Raw genomic sequence first — 17,406 nt, 5'->3', positions numbered from 1 at the left:
CAATCTAGCAGTTTGAAAGCATGTAAATGCAAGTAGACAAATAGGTACCACTTCAGCGGAGAGATAAACAGCATTCTGTATGTCTCAGCATATAATCATGCTGGCCACATGACTACGGAAGCGTCTGGACAAAGCTTGCTCCCTTGGCTAGGAAATGGGGATGAGCAACGCCCCCTACAGCCAGAATTGACCGGACAGGGGAAACCTTTACCTATCTTCTGTCTCTTGGAGCCTAAGGCAAACCATTAGTTGTATCTTGAATCAGATCTCACCTTCTCTTTGGAATCTCCCTTGTTCTTTCTCTGCAAACCAGGCCCCGTTGTGATTCAGGGAAAGTATGGCCCTTGTCCGAAGGTCTGCCCACGACAACGCATTTAAAGAAACGGTCAGACACCATTTCAACCGAGGAATATGTGAGTTAAGCTCTGTGGTCAACTGTCTGTACCAAGCAAAAGAAGACGTTGAGTTTTACATAGATCTAAAGGAGCATATCCAGAAGGCTACAGAGGAGTTGGGCAAGACAGAAGAATTGGTTCTAGGGTGTCTGAAGAATGTGGATTCAATGACTTTAGAGATAATAGTCTCAAAGAAAAAACTCATGGATGAACAGAAAACAAAAGAGAACGAGCTTGTCAATTTGCAGAGCCTTCGGAAGGATTTGCAAAGGCGCAGTGAGCTGCAAAGAGAGGACTGTCGTTGCTGGTTGTTTAAATTACAATATTCAGGAAGAAGAAAATGCTGTTATAGCCACTAATCCATGGGGCAGGTTGTGTAGTACAATGGTTATTTTAGAATAGAATAAAAGAGTTGGAAGGGACCTTGGAGGTCTTCTAGTCCAACCCCCTGCTCAGGCAGGAAACGCTATACCATTTCAGGCAAATGGCTGTCCAGTCTCTTCTTAAAAACCTCCAGTGTTGGAGAATTCACCACTTCTGGAGGCAGGTTGTTCCACTGGTTAATTGTTCTGTCAGGAAGTTTCTCCTTAGTTCTAGGTTGCTTCTCTCCTTGACTAGTTTCCATCCATTGCTTCTTATCCTGCTTTCAGGTGCTTTGGAGAATAGCTTGACTCCCTCTTCTTTGTGGCAACCCCTGATATATTGGAACACTGCTATCACGTCACCCTTAGTTCTTCTCTTCATTAGACTAGAATATACCCAATTCCAGCAGCTGTTATTTATGTTTTAGTTTCCAGTCCCCTGATCCTCTTTGTTGCTCTTCTCTGCACTCTTTCTAGAGTCTCAATATCTTTTTTACATTGTGGTGACCAAAACTGGATGCAATATTCCAGGTGTGGCCTTACCAAGGCATTGTAAAGTGGTATTAACACTTCACGTGATCTTGATTCTATTTCTCTATTAATGCAGCCTAGCACTGTGTTGGCTTTTTTGGCAGCTGCAACACACTGCGGGCTCATATTTAAGTGATTGTCAGCTAGGACTCCAAGATCCCTCTCACAGTTACTACTATTGTGTAAGGTAACCCTATACTGTACCTGTGCATTTGGTTTTTCTTGCCTAAATGTAGAACCTTACTTTTTTCGCCATTATATTAGTGGGTGGGATAAAAATTCGTGACACAAATATATTTCATGTGCTAGACAAGTTAACAAGACTAGACAAGATAAGCTAACTGTGTTGCCATTTCTTGTCCAGTTTTGTTTGCAAAATATTTGGTCACAGAATGAAGAATAGAATTTTGGAGACCAAAACTGGAGATTGTTCAGCAATGGCAAAAAATTTCATATTCATAATACTGTAGAAGTTTAAATAAATGTAACACAAATGTATCTTTAAATACAGTAAAATACATTAATCATCAAGGCGAATGTAGACATTTGGACTGTGGTCTTTAGGGAAAGAGTTTACGGCAATAAATGACAGATCGAAAGGAGATATGAACACCAATCTCCAATGTTTAATGTCCAAAGCACAGTAGAAATATTTAAGCAGAGATTAAATTAAAGTAAAAAAATTAATGAAATTATTATTTTTTAAAAAATTAAATTAAATTAGGTTAAATCAGAGGACAAGAAATAATGGATGGGAACTTACCAAAGAGAGATCCAACCTAGAATTAAGGAGAGATTTCCTGACAAATCCATTAACTCGTGGAACAGCTTTGCCTCCAGAAGCTGTGGGTGCTCCATCACCAGAGGCTTTTAAGAAAAGATTGGACAGCCATTTGTCTGGAATGGTATAGGTCTCCTACTTGAGCAGGAGGCTGGACTAGACGATCTCCAGGGCCACTTCTAAATCTTATTATTGTTACTTTATTCTGTTAATGATTGGAGAAAAATGGCAGAGAAGGGAAGAACATGTTGCTAAAGGTTTTCCAAATTTTTATTATGTTTCTCTATTTGCTTTATCCTTTTTTTTGCAGGAAGGGGATAGTTGCATTATTGTGTGATTTTTGGTTAAGATTATGTAATATCTATATAACTATATATCTATACACACACACACATATATGAATGATTCCATTTTCTGCTATCATCGGCAGTTTTAAATTTTGTCCACTTGTCGCTATTCTAGATATCCTCAAGAGAAGATGCAGCTTGCAAACCTCTTTTGTCCAAACGAAGCTACCAGTAACCAATACAGTACTGTAGATGGAAAGTGATTGTTCTATTCTATCTTCAGTGCTGAAGTCAATGATTTAGGAGACAGAAGATGCAAGATTACAAATAGAATCTACCATACTGTTTTCATTGCTTCAGTAGCATCCTGAAATATATAATAAACCTTTCAATTTAGAAAACCCGGGGGAAGTTGATCTATGAACCGTCACACTTTGACTTGGTTTCTGAGAAGGTTCGCATACAATTGCCTAGGATTGCTCCCAGCTCATAGGGTAGGGTTTGAAATTGATTGCCACTGTAATTTTGAGAAAGCTCTCCCTTCAGGCCTTATGGATTCATATAGAATTGTAATCTTTGTGAAACTTTGTATGTGTCTGGTCCATCTCCCTAATACTAGCTATCAACTGCTCCAAATCAGAAGATGACCATTTGCTTAACTCCCATCTCTCTACTTTACTGGGTCTCTCAAACCTCTTTGGGGGCATCCTAAATTCACCCTTTTGGCATTGCTTTAGTTAGTGTAAAGGTAAGCCTTCTTCAGGGCGAGTTCAACTGCTTATGACTTCGCAGAGAACATTGGACATACATTTAGACAGTTTTTAGTATAGATTTTTTTTATCCCACCTGCGATATTTTTATAAATAATTCAAGGTGGCCAACATACTTAATAAGAGACGCGGTGGCTCAGTGGGTTAGGACGCTGAGCTTGTCGATCAGAAGATCGGCAGTTTGGCGGGTAGAATCCCGAGTGCCGCGTAGCAGAGTGAGCGCCTGTTACTCGTCCCAGCTTCTGCCAAGCTAGCAGTTCAAAAGCATGTAAAAATGCAAGTAGAAAAACAGGGAGCATTACGGTGGGAAGGTAACAACATGCCGTGCGCCTTTGGCATCTAGTTATGCCGGCCACATGACCACGGAGACTTCCTCGGACAAGCGCTGGCTCTTTGGCTTTGAAACAGAGATGAACACTGACCCCTAGAGTTGGAAACGACTAGTACACATGTGCGGGGGAACCTTTACCTTTACCTTTTAACATACTTAATACTCCTTCCTCCCTTTATTTTCTCCACAACAACAGCCCTGTGAGTTGGCTTGGCCTGAGAGAGAGTGAGTAGCTCAAAGTCACCCATTTATTTTATTTTTATTTTATTTTAATCCCATTTATATCCCGCCCTTCTCCGAAGACTCAGGGCGGCTTACAATCTAAGCACAAATCAATGTGCTTAGCAATAGCCTTCATTCTATGTATATGCCTGCTTATTAGGGCTTTCAGCCCCCCCCAAGCGGCATTATTACAAAGTCAGCTTAATTGCCCCCAACAATCTGGGTCCTCATTTTACCTACCTCGGAAGGATGGAAGGCTGAGTCAACCTTGAGCCTGGTGGGATGCGAACCTGCACTAATTGCAGGCAGCTGGCGTTACTTAAGGAGGCATTAGCCCACTGCTCCACCAAGGCTCCTTGGGTTTTATCTGAACTAGACTTCACAGTCTCCTGTTTGCTAGGCCAGCACCCTTAACTACTACATCAGACTGGGTTTCTAGTTTTCCACTGTCTCCTTCTGATCTCTACACTCCCCATGCTAGCCTAGAGATAGAATTCTTTCAAATACGAACAGGCCGACTTTGCCCAGTTTCCAAAGCTGTGGAAAGGGACAGTTTGCTTCGGCCAACTCACCGCAGCCAACTCTCCATGACCAACTCTCTGAGGGACAACTTGTCATGGCCAACTCCCCATAGGACAACTTGCTGCAGGACAACTCAACAAATACAAAACTTAAATTAATTTCAGTGGAACTGTGGCCAATAATGAAAGTCAATCCAGAAATATAAGAATGACAAATAATTTCAACGAAAATGTAGACAACAATAATAAAAGTATCTGAATGATACGATTAATGCAGTGTCGAATTGTGCGAGTTTTTCCTGTGGTGAGTTAGCCATTTCAAGTTGCCCCAAGGCGAATTGTCTGTGGCAAGTTGGCCGCAATGAGTTGGCCCTGCCGAGTTGTCCATGGCGAGTTGTCCTAGACCCCCCCCCCAGCTGAGACATGGTAGACATGCTGCCACAGTTAAAGACTAAGGAATTGTCTAAATGTATATGAAATAATCTTGCTTGGAAAAACTTGTTGGCTACGTGTTACATCCTGTAAACCCCCAATTTTGTCTTTGTCTCATTATCAGGAGGTATTCAGGTTATCGACGCTCACGTGTCTCAGAGGACGGCTGAGGAAAAGGCCGATGCGGCACAGGAAATGGTAGATGATTATTGTGCCAAGGAACAGAAGGCTCAGAGCCAGGTTGCCAATTGTGAGAAGTGCTTGAAAGAGCAAGAGGAAAAAATTAAGATGGCCCAGAAGAATCTTGAAGCCATGGCAGAACGAAAAAAGCAGCTAACCAACTTTCACAAGGATGTTCTGAATCTGCAGGAGGCTCTCAGGGGCTGCTCTAACCTGGTGGGGACCCTGCATTCGGAAGCGAATGCGGTTCGGGTGACAAGCCAGTTTGTGTTCATTTATAATTCCTTGAAGCCTCAGATTGACAGTATCACGCAGCACATGCTTCCCTTCCTAGATGCGAAAAATCCTGAACACCAGCTGCTGGACTGCCCTGAGGTAAAACGAAGTATCAAGAAATTAAAATTCTTCTGCGAGACCCCAAGTACTTTGGCCAGAAATACTTACACTCTTAAGGAAATGCTAGCTGACAAGGATGTCCGTGGGTACTTGGCCATTGGTTTTGTCATCCTGGCTTTCCTCTGGGCAACTGGTTTTTTGTACAAAACCCTTCTGGTTATTTTAATTGGCTGTATCGTTTCCTGTTGCCTAGCATAGTAGCTTTCTATTTAAGAAGCACCTCCTATTCTGTGAATCTGCTCCAGTACTTGTATCAGCAGGAAAGACCCTTTTAAGATGCTTCTACTGCTAAAAACTGGCCCAGGCAGGATGAGGCCTACTCTGGAAGTTTCCAGGTTGCACATGCCCTTCCAGGGCAATTGTTCTTGATCCATACATTAGTAGAAAAATGGAAAGAAAATATTTCTTTTAGCAAACCTAGATCAAGTAATATACAGGTAGTCCTCAACCTAGGACCACAGTTGAGCCTAAAGTTTATGTTGCTAAGTGAGAAATGTGTCAAGGGAGTTTTCCCACATTTTATGACTTTTTTGCCACATTGGTGAATCACTGAATTTTGATCATAACAATACATTTGATTGATTTCTTTTTTTATTGAAAAGTTTTATAAAAAGTTACAAAATTATCCCCCTCCCCAACCCCCCCTAACCCCCCCTCCCCCACTTCCCAAAGCTGGCTACAGGGTTACAAATATATAGTAATCATAATCTAACTAACATTAATCAACTATATAAAAAACCAAATACATAATACACTTTAACCCACCTTTAACATAATTACCAACATTCTAAAATTAATTTAAAATTTACTCATAAATGGAACTTTTTAGTCCCATATTTTTTCTGAATATAATCTATCCATCTTCTCCAAACCGAAATGTATCTCTCTTGTGAATGATCTTTCAAGTAAGCAGAAATCTTAGCCATTTCTGCTAGATTTGACACTTTAAGTGTCCACTCCTCTATAGTAGGCAGACAATTCTTTTTCCAGTATTGCCCTACCAATAATCTCGCAGCTGTTATCAAATTCAACATCAAATTAATTTCTTTAGTGTCACAGTCTGTAATAACACCCAATAAAAATAACTGTGGAGTAAACTTTATCTTTCTCTTAAAAATCTTTTGAATGTTCCACCAAATTTTAATCCAAACATTTGATTGATTTCTTGATCTTTTTCAAGCAAGAGAAAGATTGGAATCTGGTGGGGAAATTGCTCAGGAAAAAGCTAGAAATTGGCCACTTCCTCTCATACACTCATGTTTGCATAGAGGAAGCCCAGAAATCTCCACATCCTGCCAATTAAGGTTGCGTACAATGTCCAGCCCGTTGAACTTTTCACCCGGGGAGGTTTCTCTTTCTAGCAACGCCACGGCTTCCAAGAAATGCAATTTCAGTTCTGCCACTGCAGCAAAGAAAAAGCTTTCTCCCCATTTGAATATTTGCAGCCGTTCTGTCTCCACGCAAAAGCGGTGAATTTGGAGAGAAATAACATTTCCAAAGGAAGGAAGAGACTGAGGTTTTAGAGTAGAGTAGAGTCGAGCTGGAAGGGACCTTGGAGGTCTTCTAGTCCAGCCCCCTGCTCAAGGAGGAGACCCTATACCATCTCAGACAAGTGACTGTCCAATCTCTTCTTAAAAATCTCCATTGATGGAGCGCCCACAATTTCTGAAGGCTAGCTGTTCCAGTGGTTGATTGTCCTCACTGTCAGGAAGTTTCTTATTAATTCCAGGTTACTTCTCTCCTTTGATCAGTTTCCAAACATTGTTTCTTGTCCTGCCCTCTGGTGCTTTGGAGAATAGATTGACCCCCTCTTCTTTGTGGTACCCTCTCAAATACTGGAATAACCACAGTTGAGACCAAAAATTTCTGTTGCCAAGGAAGTTGTAAAATAAATTTTGCCCCATTTTACAATCTTTCTTGCCACAGTTGTTAAGCAAATCACTACAGTCATTAAGTTAGTAAGATGGTTGTAAAGTGCATCTGGCTTTCCCATTGACTTTGCATGTCAGAAAGCCACCAAAGGGGATCAAATGACCCCGGGACTCTGCAACCATCCTAAATACATGCCAGTTCCCATTTTTGATCATGGGGGGAGATGCTGCAACAAGTCATCAGTCACTTTTTTCAGTGTAACTTTGTAAGTTTGAACAATCAAACTTGTGAATGGTTCTAAGTCGAGGACTACCTGTAAGTTCAATGGTGTCATCTGTCAGATCAGGGAACTCCTCAAAAATTAAAGTGGACCACTTCAAGAATGTGGATTCTATTTTTGTGCAGTGATACACCACAAGACATTGATTGGTCGGTCAACAACGAGACACTGGCAAAGCGGACACAGCAGCGCCTGCATTTTCTGAGCTGCATGAGAAAAGTACATCTTCTTTCTCCTGTCCTTACCACTTTCTATAGAGGGATAATTGAGGGCCTCCTGTCTTATTGCATTATGGTCTGGTTTGGAACCATCACTGCTTTAGACAGGAAGGCAGTGCAGAGAGTGGTGAGGATGGCAGAAAGATTATTGGCAGTTCACTTCCTTCTATCCGGGACATAGCATACAAATGTTGCTTGAGGAGGGTCCGCAGGATTGTCTGGGACTCTACACATCCTCTTTGTGACCTGTTTTCCTTGTTAGCTTCTGTCAGGAGTCTCCCTGGTATCCAAAGCAGAACATCCAGATTCAGTCACAGTTTTCTTCCATACAGTATCAACTTTGTGAACATTCAAACTTCCTCTTTCCGCTATGTGTTCAGGATGGACAGTGATTAATATTTGTATGTATTTATAGGTAAGAGTGTAGGTATATACATATGTATGTATATAGCATGTCTATATCTGTCTTATGTATGTGTACACTTTTGAGAGCAGGCAACAGAGTTTCATTTTTAATGTGTGCCGTGGTGCCCATAGTAAAAAGATGATAATAAGTGTTATCTTATCTTATTTTATTTCTTCTATGGGTCCACAAGTGAATGGAAAACTCAGCACATGAACAAATAAGGTGCAGTTGATTTAGGGGGCAATTAAAGGAAATTGGAAACAAAGATCAAGCAATGTCTACATGGGCCCGCACACACACACACACACACATACACACACAGAGGCTTTGGCATCAATTATCCTAACAATTTCTTTTCCTAGCAGTGGGAGCCGCCAATTCTGAGATAAGGATAAAGCTTTTGGGTTTTTTTCTGCCGGGACAGAACTGAAATCACACCTTTTCCAAGAAATGCAGGCATTCAGAGTTGTGAAAGGAATAAAAGTATTATTCAGAAATTTCTAATGAGTCTAAAGGTTGAAGCAGAAGCCAACTGAAGATCAGAAATAATATTTTATCTAAGCACAAATACAAAAAGCAGAAGTTACAAATTGTAAGGGGCGGCCTGTGGTAACAGAAAATCAGATGGTGAAAGATAGGCTATGGACAAAGGGGCTTCTTGGAACATGGGAGGGACAATGGGTTTAGGTGGTCTGGAAAGTTTATTGGATGATTAGGGAAGGGGTTGGGGATAGGATATAACAGCTCTGTCAGGTGTGGCTGTGTGTTTCAGTCCATCAAGCCTTTGCAAACGTTTTAGTTTTAGGGGTTTTTTTTGAAATAAAAAACTTTGTTGCTGGAATTCCAAGTGAGTTTGTTTTGTTTTGGATCTTGAGCTACGTTCCAAACAGTTGCCAGAATGTATTTAAGAGAATATCTTTCTGTCTGGCTTTCCTCTTCAATAAACTACAACCTTCTTTCTAAAACAGTTGCCATGTTGTTTATTCCTGGACCCTGATGAAGATTTTTCTTTCAACAACTCATAATCATTTCCTTAGTAAAGAACATTGCATTTGTCTCCAACAGATTCTTTCTTTCTTTCTTTCTTTCTTTCTTTCTTTCCTTTCTTTTCTTTCCCTTTCCTTTCTTTCTTTTCCTTTCCTTTCTTTCCTTTCCTTTTTCTCTCCATCTCTGCAAACAACTCTGGGCGGCTCACAATTCAAAAACATTTACTGGTATTACAATTAAAATCTTCAAAACATTTTAAAACAAAAAACAGTAAAAACCATTAAAACAATTCAAAACATTAACATCTTTTCCCCTACCCTCTCAAGTTGGGTTTTGAATGTGGAATCTGCTTTAGAATTTTACCCATCCAGTTGTGTATCATCTGGAAACTTACAGAATTCATCATTTCCCCCCACAAGTCACTTTTAAAAAATAAAGGTAGGGGACGGAGGGCTGAATCTAGTCACATCCCACCTAATCTCTCTTTCTAATTTCATGAGAAAAAATTGCCAATCACTTAGCTAAAGTGGAATTGAAAAAAGTGCAGGCAACTGACTTGATCCCTGCCAGAAATGGAGGTGAAACATTCAGAGATCAAGAAGAGAAAGAAAGAAAGAAAGAAAGAAAGAAAGAAAGAAAGAAAGAAAGAAAGAAAGAAAGAAAGAAAGAAAGAAAGAAAGAAAGAAAGAAAGAAAGAACTCCCCATTCAGACGACCAGCGGGTATTTATAAAACCAGAAACCGTTTTGATTTGCAATGCCCCATTTTAAGAGAGGCTGCAGAGTTTCCACAGGTGGCCTCTGGAAGTTGCCTGAAGCATCCAGGGTGGGATTTAGAGTTAAGGTTGTGGGTAGAAAAGCCGCCTTTTACAACCTGGGCTGATTTCCGAACACGCCTGACTTGCAGGAATCGGTGCAAAGCAGAAACCGAAACTAAACGGGCTGCATAAAAAGAGACTCGCATCCGCTTGAGCTTCACAAAAGCATCGGAAACCCTCACAGACCGAATATATCCTGTTTTGGCTCCTCTCCAGTCTGATCCTCAAAGACAAACAAGTGCCGACGTGAGCCTCTCTCTTTCTCTCGGGGGAGGGGGTGTTTTTTATGGTGGTTCTCACGATTTCTTTTACCAACAGATGAGCATCCAGTTGTGTCCTTAACGGAGCATAAAACTTTCTCCCACAGGGGGTGGAAAAAGCAGAGTATCGTGTGTGTGGGGGGGGGGAGGCAGAGATAGGCTGATTTTCTGGCTATGGACGGTGAACTGAATGAAAGCCCAGTGAGGGGAAGGAGACAGATTCTGCAGTGGAGGTTGGGGGCGTCCTCATATGACATGGGGGAAGACCTGGGAAGCCAGGATTCAGCCGAAGTCTGACAATTATAGGTCACTGTCCTCCACTAGGGGATGCCAACATTCATATTTTGAGCAGTAGTCCAAAACTAGCTGAAAAGAGTCGTGTAGAGCTCGGAGCAAGGCGGCTGAGGAAACAAGCGTGTGTTCGGTTAGGATTTGGAAGCAGATCAAGGCGAGAATGTAATTTAAGCTTGTTTCTCTTCACCGAAGGTGGCTCTAAAGTGGCTTTTTCCTTAAACCCCACCTGCTGGTGAAATCTAATTGTACTTTAACTCTTGATACATTCCTGGGTGCCAAAGGAATCTCTTGAATCTGGCTTGAATCAAAGTCAGAGGGAAATGAAAGATGAAGTCAGAATAGGCAAAACAAGTTCTCCCTTTATGCATTCAATCAGTCATTTTTCAGTTATTTATTAAAAGGATAAGCAAAGTTACATTTAAAGATGTGAATCTGGCTTGAATCAAAATCAGAGGGATATGAAAGACACCGGAAGAAGCAAGACAGGCCCTTCATTTATCTCCCTTTATTTTTTTATTTTATTTTTTATTTTAATTCCATTTATATCCCGCCCTTCTCCGAAGACTCAGGGCGGCTTACAAGCTTAGCAGTAGCCTTCATTCTATGTATATACCTGCTTATTAGGGCTTTCACACACCCCCCAAGCGGCATTATTACAAAGTCAGCTTATTGCCCCCAACAATCTGGGTCCTCATTTTACCTACCTCGGAAGGATGGAAGGCTGAGTCAACCTTGAGCCTGCTGGGATGCGAACCTGCACTAATTGCAGGCAGCTGGTGTTACTTAAGGAGGCATTAGCCCACTGCTCCACCAAGGCTCTTTATGCATTCAATTAAATCAGGGGGACGACAGAGAATGAGGTGGTTGGATGGAGTCCCTGAAGCAGTAGGTGTGAGCTTAAATGGACTCCAGAAGATGGTAGACCAGGGCTTTTCAACCAGTGGTATGGGTACCACCTGTGGTACATTGGCACCTGGTAGGTGGTACGCAACCATCCTACAAAAGTGGTAGCAGGGGAGGAGAATGAGCTGAAGCAGTGGCAGCACCGCACAAGCCTGAACGAGAGATGGCTGGAGTTGCAGGACTGTCAGGGCTCAGTGGAAGCGCCAGAATCAGTGCCAGGCTCCAGCTGGAGCTCAGCACTGATCCTGGCGCTTCTGCTGGGCCCCGAAGACGCACCGATCAGCTGGAATGTTACAGCATCTCCAGGGTCTTGTGATTTACATTCAGATGCTTGGCAACTGATTCATATATATGACGGTCACAGTGTCCCAGGGTCATGTGAAGTGACCAAAACCTGCTGCAACCACCCAGCAGAAGGGGGGGGGAATAAAAACCAAACACCCCCCACCCCACCCCCACTGCCAATCCTCAACAGAAATGCTCACAACAATGAAAACCTCAGACAGGAAGAAGAGCACCGCCAGGCGGGCAGGCAGGTGTCTTGCTCAGCTGTGGCTTGGGGGGCACTTTTTCAGTGCCATTGTAACTTCAAAAAGTCACTAACTGAACTGTTGTAAGTTGAGGACTTCCTGTACTTCATCACTTTTTTCCTTTTTTTTTTGGTCATCAAGTTTTTGACATCTTGCTCGGTGACTGTTGGTACTCGGATGTTGCCATATACTAAAAGTGGTACAATGGGTGAAAAGGTTGAAAAGCCCTGTGGTAGAGGACAGGAAGACCTAGAGCAGACATGTCAAACACAAGACCCGGGGGCCGGATCCGGCCCGCGAAGTGGTTTCATGTGGCCCGCGAAGCCATCCTGGAAACAGTGAGGGAACGGCCCCCACTGCCTTGGCCCTGGCCCAGAGACCCTCCTTCTGCCAGAGACCCTCAGATCTGTCCCACTCCTGCCCAGGCCCCCATAGGCACCCTTGATGCGAACGATGTAGAGCTGGCCATGCCCACCCAGTAGGCCATACGCACTCTAGCCACGCCTACCCAGTAGGCCACGCCCACCCAGGCCACACCCACCCAGCCCCTTGAGGGCAACCGCAATGCTGATGCGGCCCTCAATGAAATTGAGTTTGACACCCCTGACCTAGAGGAATGTTGTCCATGGGGTCGCGATGGGTCGTACACGACTTCGCAACTAACAGCAACAAAACCAGCGGTAGGCAACCTTGGTTCTTTTATGAATCGTGGGAGTTGAGGTCCACATGTCATAAAAGAGCCAAGGTTGCCTACCTCTGAACTAAACTATCTATTTATTAAATGTATGTCAAGTTTCTCTTGGGGAGGGAAAGCCTTACATTTAAAGAAGTGAACGTGTTTCCAGTTAATACATTGGAAAGCTTGAATTTGACTTCAAAATTTGGTTAAACAGAATTTGTCAGCTTTCAGTCTTTGAATAGATTTTGTATTGCCAGAAAGGCAAGATCAGATAATAGGTCTCCATACAAACTTGGCTTGATTTGTTGTTCAAACATTGACTCTAATGATTTGTATAACTATGATTTCATTGATTTTGGCATACTAAGCAAGTAGAAAATATTAATTGGAATGTTGTTCTGCATTTTTTCTTTTTAGTTTTTTCCCCTTTTAGCTTTATTTAGGTTTTTTAATCATAAAACTGTTTTTCAGTTATTTAGATTGAACGTATTCATTTTTATTGCTGGCACTGGTTAAACATCACTTAAAGATTTAATAAACAACATTTAATTAATATTAATTAAATTAATATTTTAAAAATCTTGTCCAGATATGTTGGATATTAATTTTGTAAATTCCCAGTGAATGTGGTCATTGGGTTGGCTCTGGAGCTTAAAGGAGCTAAAATTCAACATTTCTGATAGAAGCAAGCTAAGTGCATGTGAAACAAAGGTTCAGAAGTGAATTTCTAAATCTAATTTATGAAAATGCAGCAAGTCAGACAAATTTTGCTTTGTAGGAGATGACCAGGCTCAGCCTGAGGGAGGGGTCAAGTGCGTCATCAGTCTTAAGCCCACAAGAGATCTAAGTCCAGCCATCCTTGAATTCCGTTGACCCTTATCGACCACCAATCTGCCTTAACCGTTAGTACTTCAGATTCTTGTAGAGCAGGGGTGTCAAACTGGCGGCCCTGGGGCAGATGCATCACCAGGAAACCGCGCCCACCCCATTGCCAGCAATGGAGGAAAAGCTCTGATACGTTGCGTGACGTCACATGACGTCGCGAGTTTGACATGTCTGTTGTAGAGAGTGCTAACATGCAATAAACCTGTATTCATTTCAACCGCCTCAGCTCCTGATTTCCTGTGCTTGGCATGCATATTTCTGAAAAGGAAATTATCGCCAGTTATAAAAACAAAACGTTACGACTGTGTTATCCTGGATGTGGCAAAGTCTTCTAGAACTCTTTGAGTTCACTGGGATCTTTTCCAACCCAGGTATTCCAGAGACTACAATTTTGACTGTTCAACCTTTCTTCTTGTTGTTTTTGTTTTATCCAGGCCGAAATGGCTGTCCAGCCCAAAGGTGCGCTTGCTACGAAGGCCATGATGAACATTAGCAAAGCCGAGGAAGTCCGAAAGGAGACAGAACTGATGATGAAGCCCCACGCAAACTGGGAGGAGTATCTGATGCCTGGGCCCATTTCTATCGCCCTCTTAGGGGAGCTGGCTTGCATCGCTGCAGGACAAGGAGACTTTGCCATCAATCTTGCCCCACCCGAGGGAGGCTACAGATATATGAGGTATCCGGACTCTTTCCAGGCTTCCCTGATGCAGGTGAGCAACAGTGGGTGGCATGCCTTCAGCATTGCCCACAAGAATATGGATGGCATCCGGCTCCTTTCTATGAGCGTCCCTGAGCAAATCAAAATGATCATCAAGACCTTATTCCAGGATGACCTCACCTTGATAGATGCCTTGCTCCCTGGACAGCTGTCCAGCCTGAAATCGATTGCAAATGAATGCTCCTCTTTGGCTAAGGCAGTTGACAGTAAGTTCAATGATGTCATCTGTCTGATTGGGGAACTCCTGGAAGTGTGTATGAGTTCCAAATCACAGTACGAACAAGGATTGGCACAAACCAAACACGCCTTGGAAGACCTGAAGCTAAGAAAGAAAGCAACTGAAGAAGCCCAGGCAAAAGCAGAGGAATACTTCAAGGAAATAAAGAACAGAATGACTGATACGTTTGATGATTATAGAAAAGCGGTAGATAGCATTCCTACTGGCTGGAGTTCTGTAGTTCTGGAAATGGCTTCAACTGTAAGAGAAACCATGACGGTGTCAATTGCCAGCCTGACATCCATGCTCAGCTTTAACGGAAATAAGTTGCTTTCTCCAATCAACAGCATAAGTGAGGAAGAGCTTGAAAGTAGGGATGACTTTATAGCCATGAACAACATCTGTGTCCTGTCAGGTCAAATGCTGGCATTGGTGGACGCTCTTAAAACCGTGGTGGATGATGAAGGTAATATTGACATGGATCTCCTCTACAATAAAAAGCACAATGAAATCAAAACCGTATGGACCAGAAAGAAAGCCGAGCAACTGTTAGAGAAAATAAAAAAAGAAAGAAAGTGCAGCCTGAAAAAATTGGCAGTGAAAATATGCAAAGATATAATCAAGATTTCCAGTATATTAACTGAAACAGCAGAGTCAGGGAACATAAACCAGGAAAAACTGTTAATGAAAATGAACACCCTCTCGAATGATATTGTTGTTTTCGATAGCAGAAGCAAATGCTGCAACCGTACATCCCCTTTCGGTCCCATGGCGCCAAATATGGCCAAATCTCAGAAAAATGCCCAAGAAGACTCATTGTTGTCATCCGTGGTGAAAAACAGCCTTTTGAAAACTGAGCAAACTAAAGAAATGCTGAAGATGAGTCAAGAAGAGTACCAGAAAAGCTTTGACAACTTAAAGCAGCAGAATAAGGATTTGCTGGACGTGCTCAGTGAAATGAGGAAATGCGAAATAAAGGAGATTGATTTTGAAAAAGCCAAAAACATGCTGATCAAAGGCCTGGACGCCTTGGGAAGAGTGAAGGAGCAGTGGGAGAAAATGGTGCGTTTCTTCCAGATGATCTCGAATCTCATTGATTCCTGTCTCAATAAACGCCTAACCGAATTTGTGAAATCGGCCGAAGATCTTCCCCAAATTCTGAATTATTCCCACCAAGACTTTGTGATAGATATGATCTACAAACAGGCCTTCAATGCGTCCAACATAGCTCATTTGGTGCACATGATATCTGAGACCTACACAGACGTGTCTTCAAAATACCTGATGGATAAAGTGGGCAGCCTCAGCAGGCTTATTTCCATGGACCCTTCTGATCCCCAATTCCGGATGGAGCGTGTCAAACTAAGAGAGGGCTGTGACAATGCCCAAAAAGCCATAGAGGATCTTGTCATTAAGCAAAAGAAAGAATTTGAATATAACATCCACGCCAGAGTGGCCAAAATCAATTCTGAGCTGAAGGCTGTTTTGCCGGAAGTGCCGGAAGCTGAGAGGAAAGCGATCGAATATAATGTGCACAAAGGAATGAGGGAAATCACTGAGGATGAAGCTGATCAATTCATGTAGAAATGTCTTTCAATCCATGAGGAAAATGGAGGCTCTTCTGTATTATTTCCCTCAGAGTAATAGGATGTGAATTGGGCCACTCAGTCATCTTGTATTTGCTAAAACTAGAAAACCAAGAAACGGCTATAGATATTGCCGTTCAGGATCCTTTCAAAAATAATCTTGGCTGACCATTTCTGACGTAGGGGCTCATGTTGGCTCATACTAAATATTTCTATTTTTGTTTCTTCTTTGGTGCATCAGTTACCTCTTCTCCTCTTCGGTCAATTTTTATGGACCAATACCTCTCCCCCTCTCTGCGTATCTGCTTGCTGGTTTGTATGCCCTACCACTCCTCTCTTTTGGGGCTGTTTCTGGTGGAGGAAAAGCTGAAGTGTGTTTTGTGTGCTTCTCTTTTTACCATAATTTGTCTCTGTATGATAGATAAAGGGGGTGGGATAGGTTGTGTCTCTACAATAGATAAAGGGGTTGAGTTCAATATTAAAAATGTGATGTCCAATTTCATTCATTGCTGTTAATTCTATTGTCACTACAGGCTTCCTTCTTTTTTGGAGTGATGGTACAATCAATTCTGTCTGTCTGTCTGTCTGTCTCTCTCTCTCACACACACACACAAACATATATATATATATATATATATATATATATATATATATATATATATATATATATATATATATATATATATATATATATATATATATATATATCTTTGGTCATTCGGGTTTTTCCCCACGTAGAATTGGAGGTATCAGGGCAACGTTTCAATGAAATCTCATCCGTCATCCTCAGGCTGGTGACTTCAGCTTCGTTCTTCTGGGAGAAGTGTTCTCCCAGAATGTCTACATTTTTTTTCTGGGGTTAGCAATTTTAGGTCTGTATTTCTTTGGAGATGCTTATCAATTAACAGAGGGACCTTGGATGTCTTCTAGTCTAACCCCCTGCTAGATCCCACAGCCTGATCTATCATCTCTTAGAGAGATGGGTGCTTGGGTTACTATGCTCACTGAAATATGGGTAATAGATTCTCAGTTTTCCTGGCTTCTTGAGTCCTTCTAACACCTTTTCATATTACGTTGGTACAGCTCGAGAATGGCTAGATTCTAACAACCACTCCTAATTTACTTTCTGCAAATAAACTTTAAGATAGCAAATCTTAAGAACAAGCGATTTTAAAAATGTCACTTTTTAGAGAAGGGATCCCTTTTCATCAAAAGCAGATGACAGAATTGTACCTAATGAGGAAGAAGAGTGCCAGTTTCGAGAGATACTCTTCAAGTACTTTTAGACGGTAAATTTCGAGGTAATCAAGAGAAAGAGGTTAATCAAATCAGCCAGAATGAACAGAGTAATTAAATACTGAGTTTTGGGCTAGATAAGAATTTATTTTATTTGTTTGTTAATCGTACAATTATTAACCGCTATTACACTACGTTGTTTTCCATATTGTTGTAATCTTAAAACAGTGAAATAGGATTTTTAACTCTTTTTGCCTTTCAGTTGTTACTTTTACATTTTAGCATTTCTTTTACTGATTCATTACAGCTTT

At 41.8% G+C, this 17,406-nt stretch overlaps 1 protein-coding gene across 1 annotated transcript; it reads left to right on the top strand.

The window, feature by feature from the left end:
- Positions 1 to 7,380: 7,380 nt before the first annotated feature.
- LOC308662956 (uncharacterized protein) lies at positions 7,381 to 15,857 on the top strand (the record flags this gene model as incomplete). The annotated part of the gene is made up of 2 exons (XM_081319101.1): positions 7,381 to 10,033; positions 13,773 to 15,857. The coding sequence occupies exon 2, from the start codon at positions 13,779 to 13,781 to the stop codon at positions 15,855 to 15,857; it is 2,079 nt and encodes a 692-aa protein (XP_081175227.1). The 5' UTR covers positions 7,381 to 10,033; positions 13,773 to 13,778.
- Between the last annotated feature and the right edge of the window lie 1,549 nt (positions 15,858 to 17,406).

The sequence above is a fragment of the Vipera berus genome, assembly GCF_964194415.1.
Source record: "Vipera berus genome assembly, chromosome: 2".
NCBI classification, from domain to species: domain Eukaryota; kingdom Metazoa; phylum Chordata; class Lepidosauria; order Squamata; family Viperidae; genus Vipera; species Vipera berus.
Note: the sequence above shows the minus strand (reverse complement) of the source record. Positions and strands in the feature narration are given on the sequence as shown.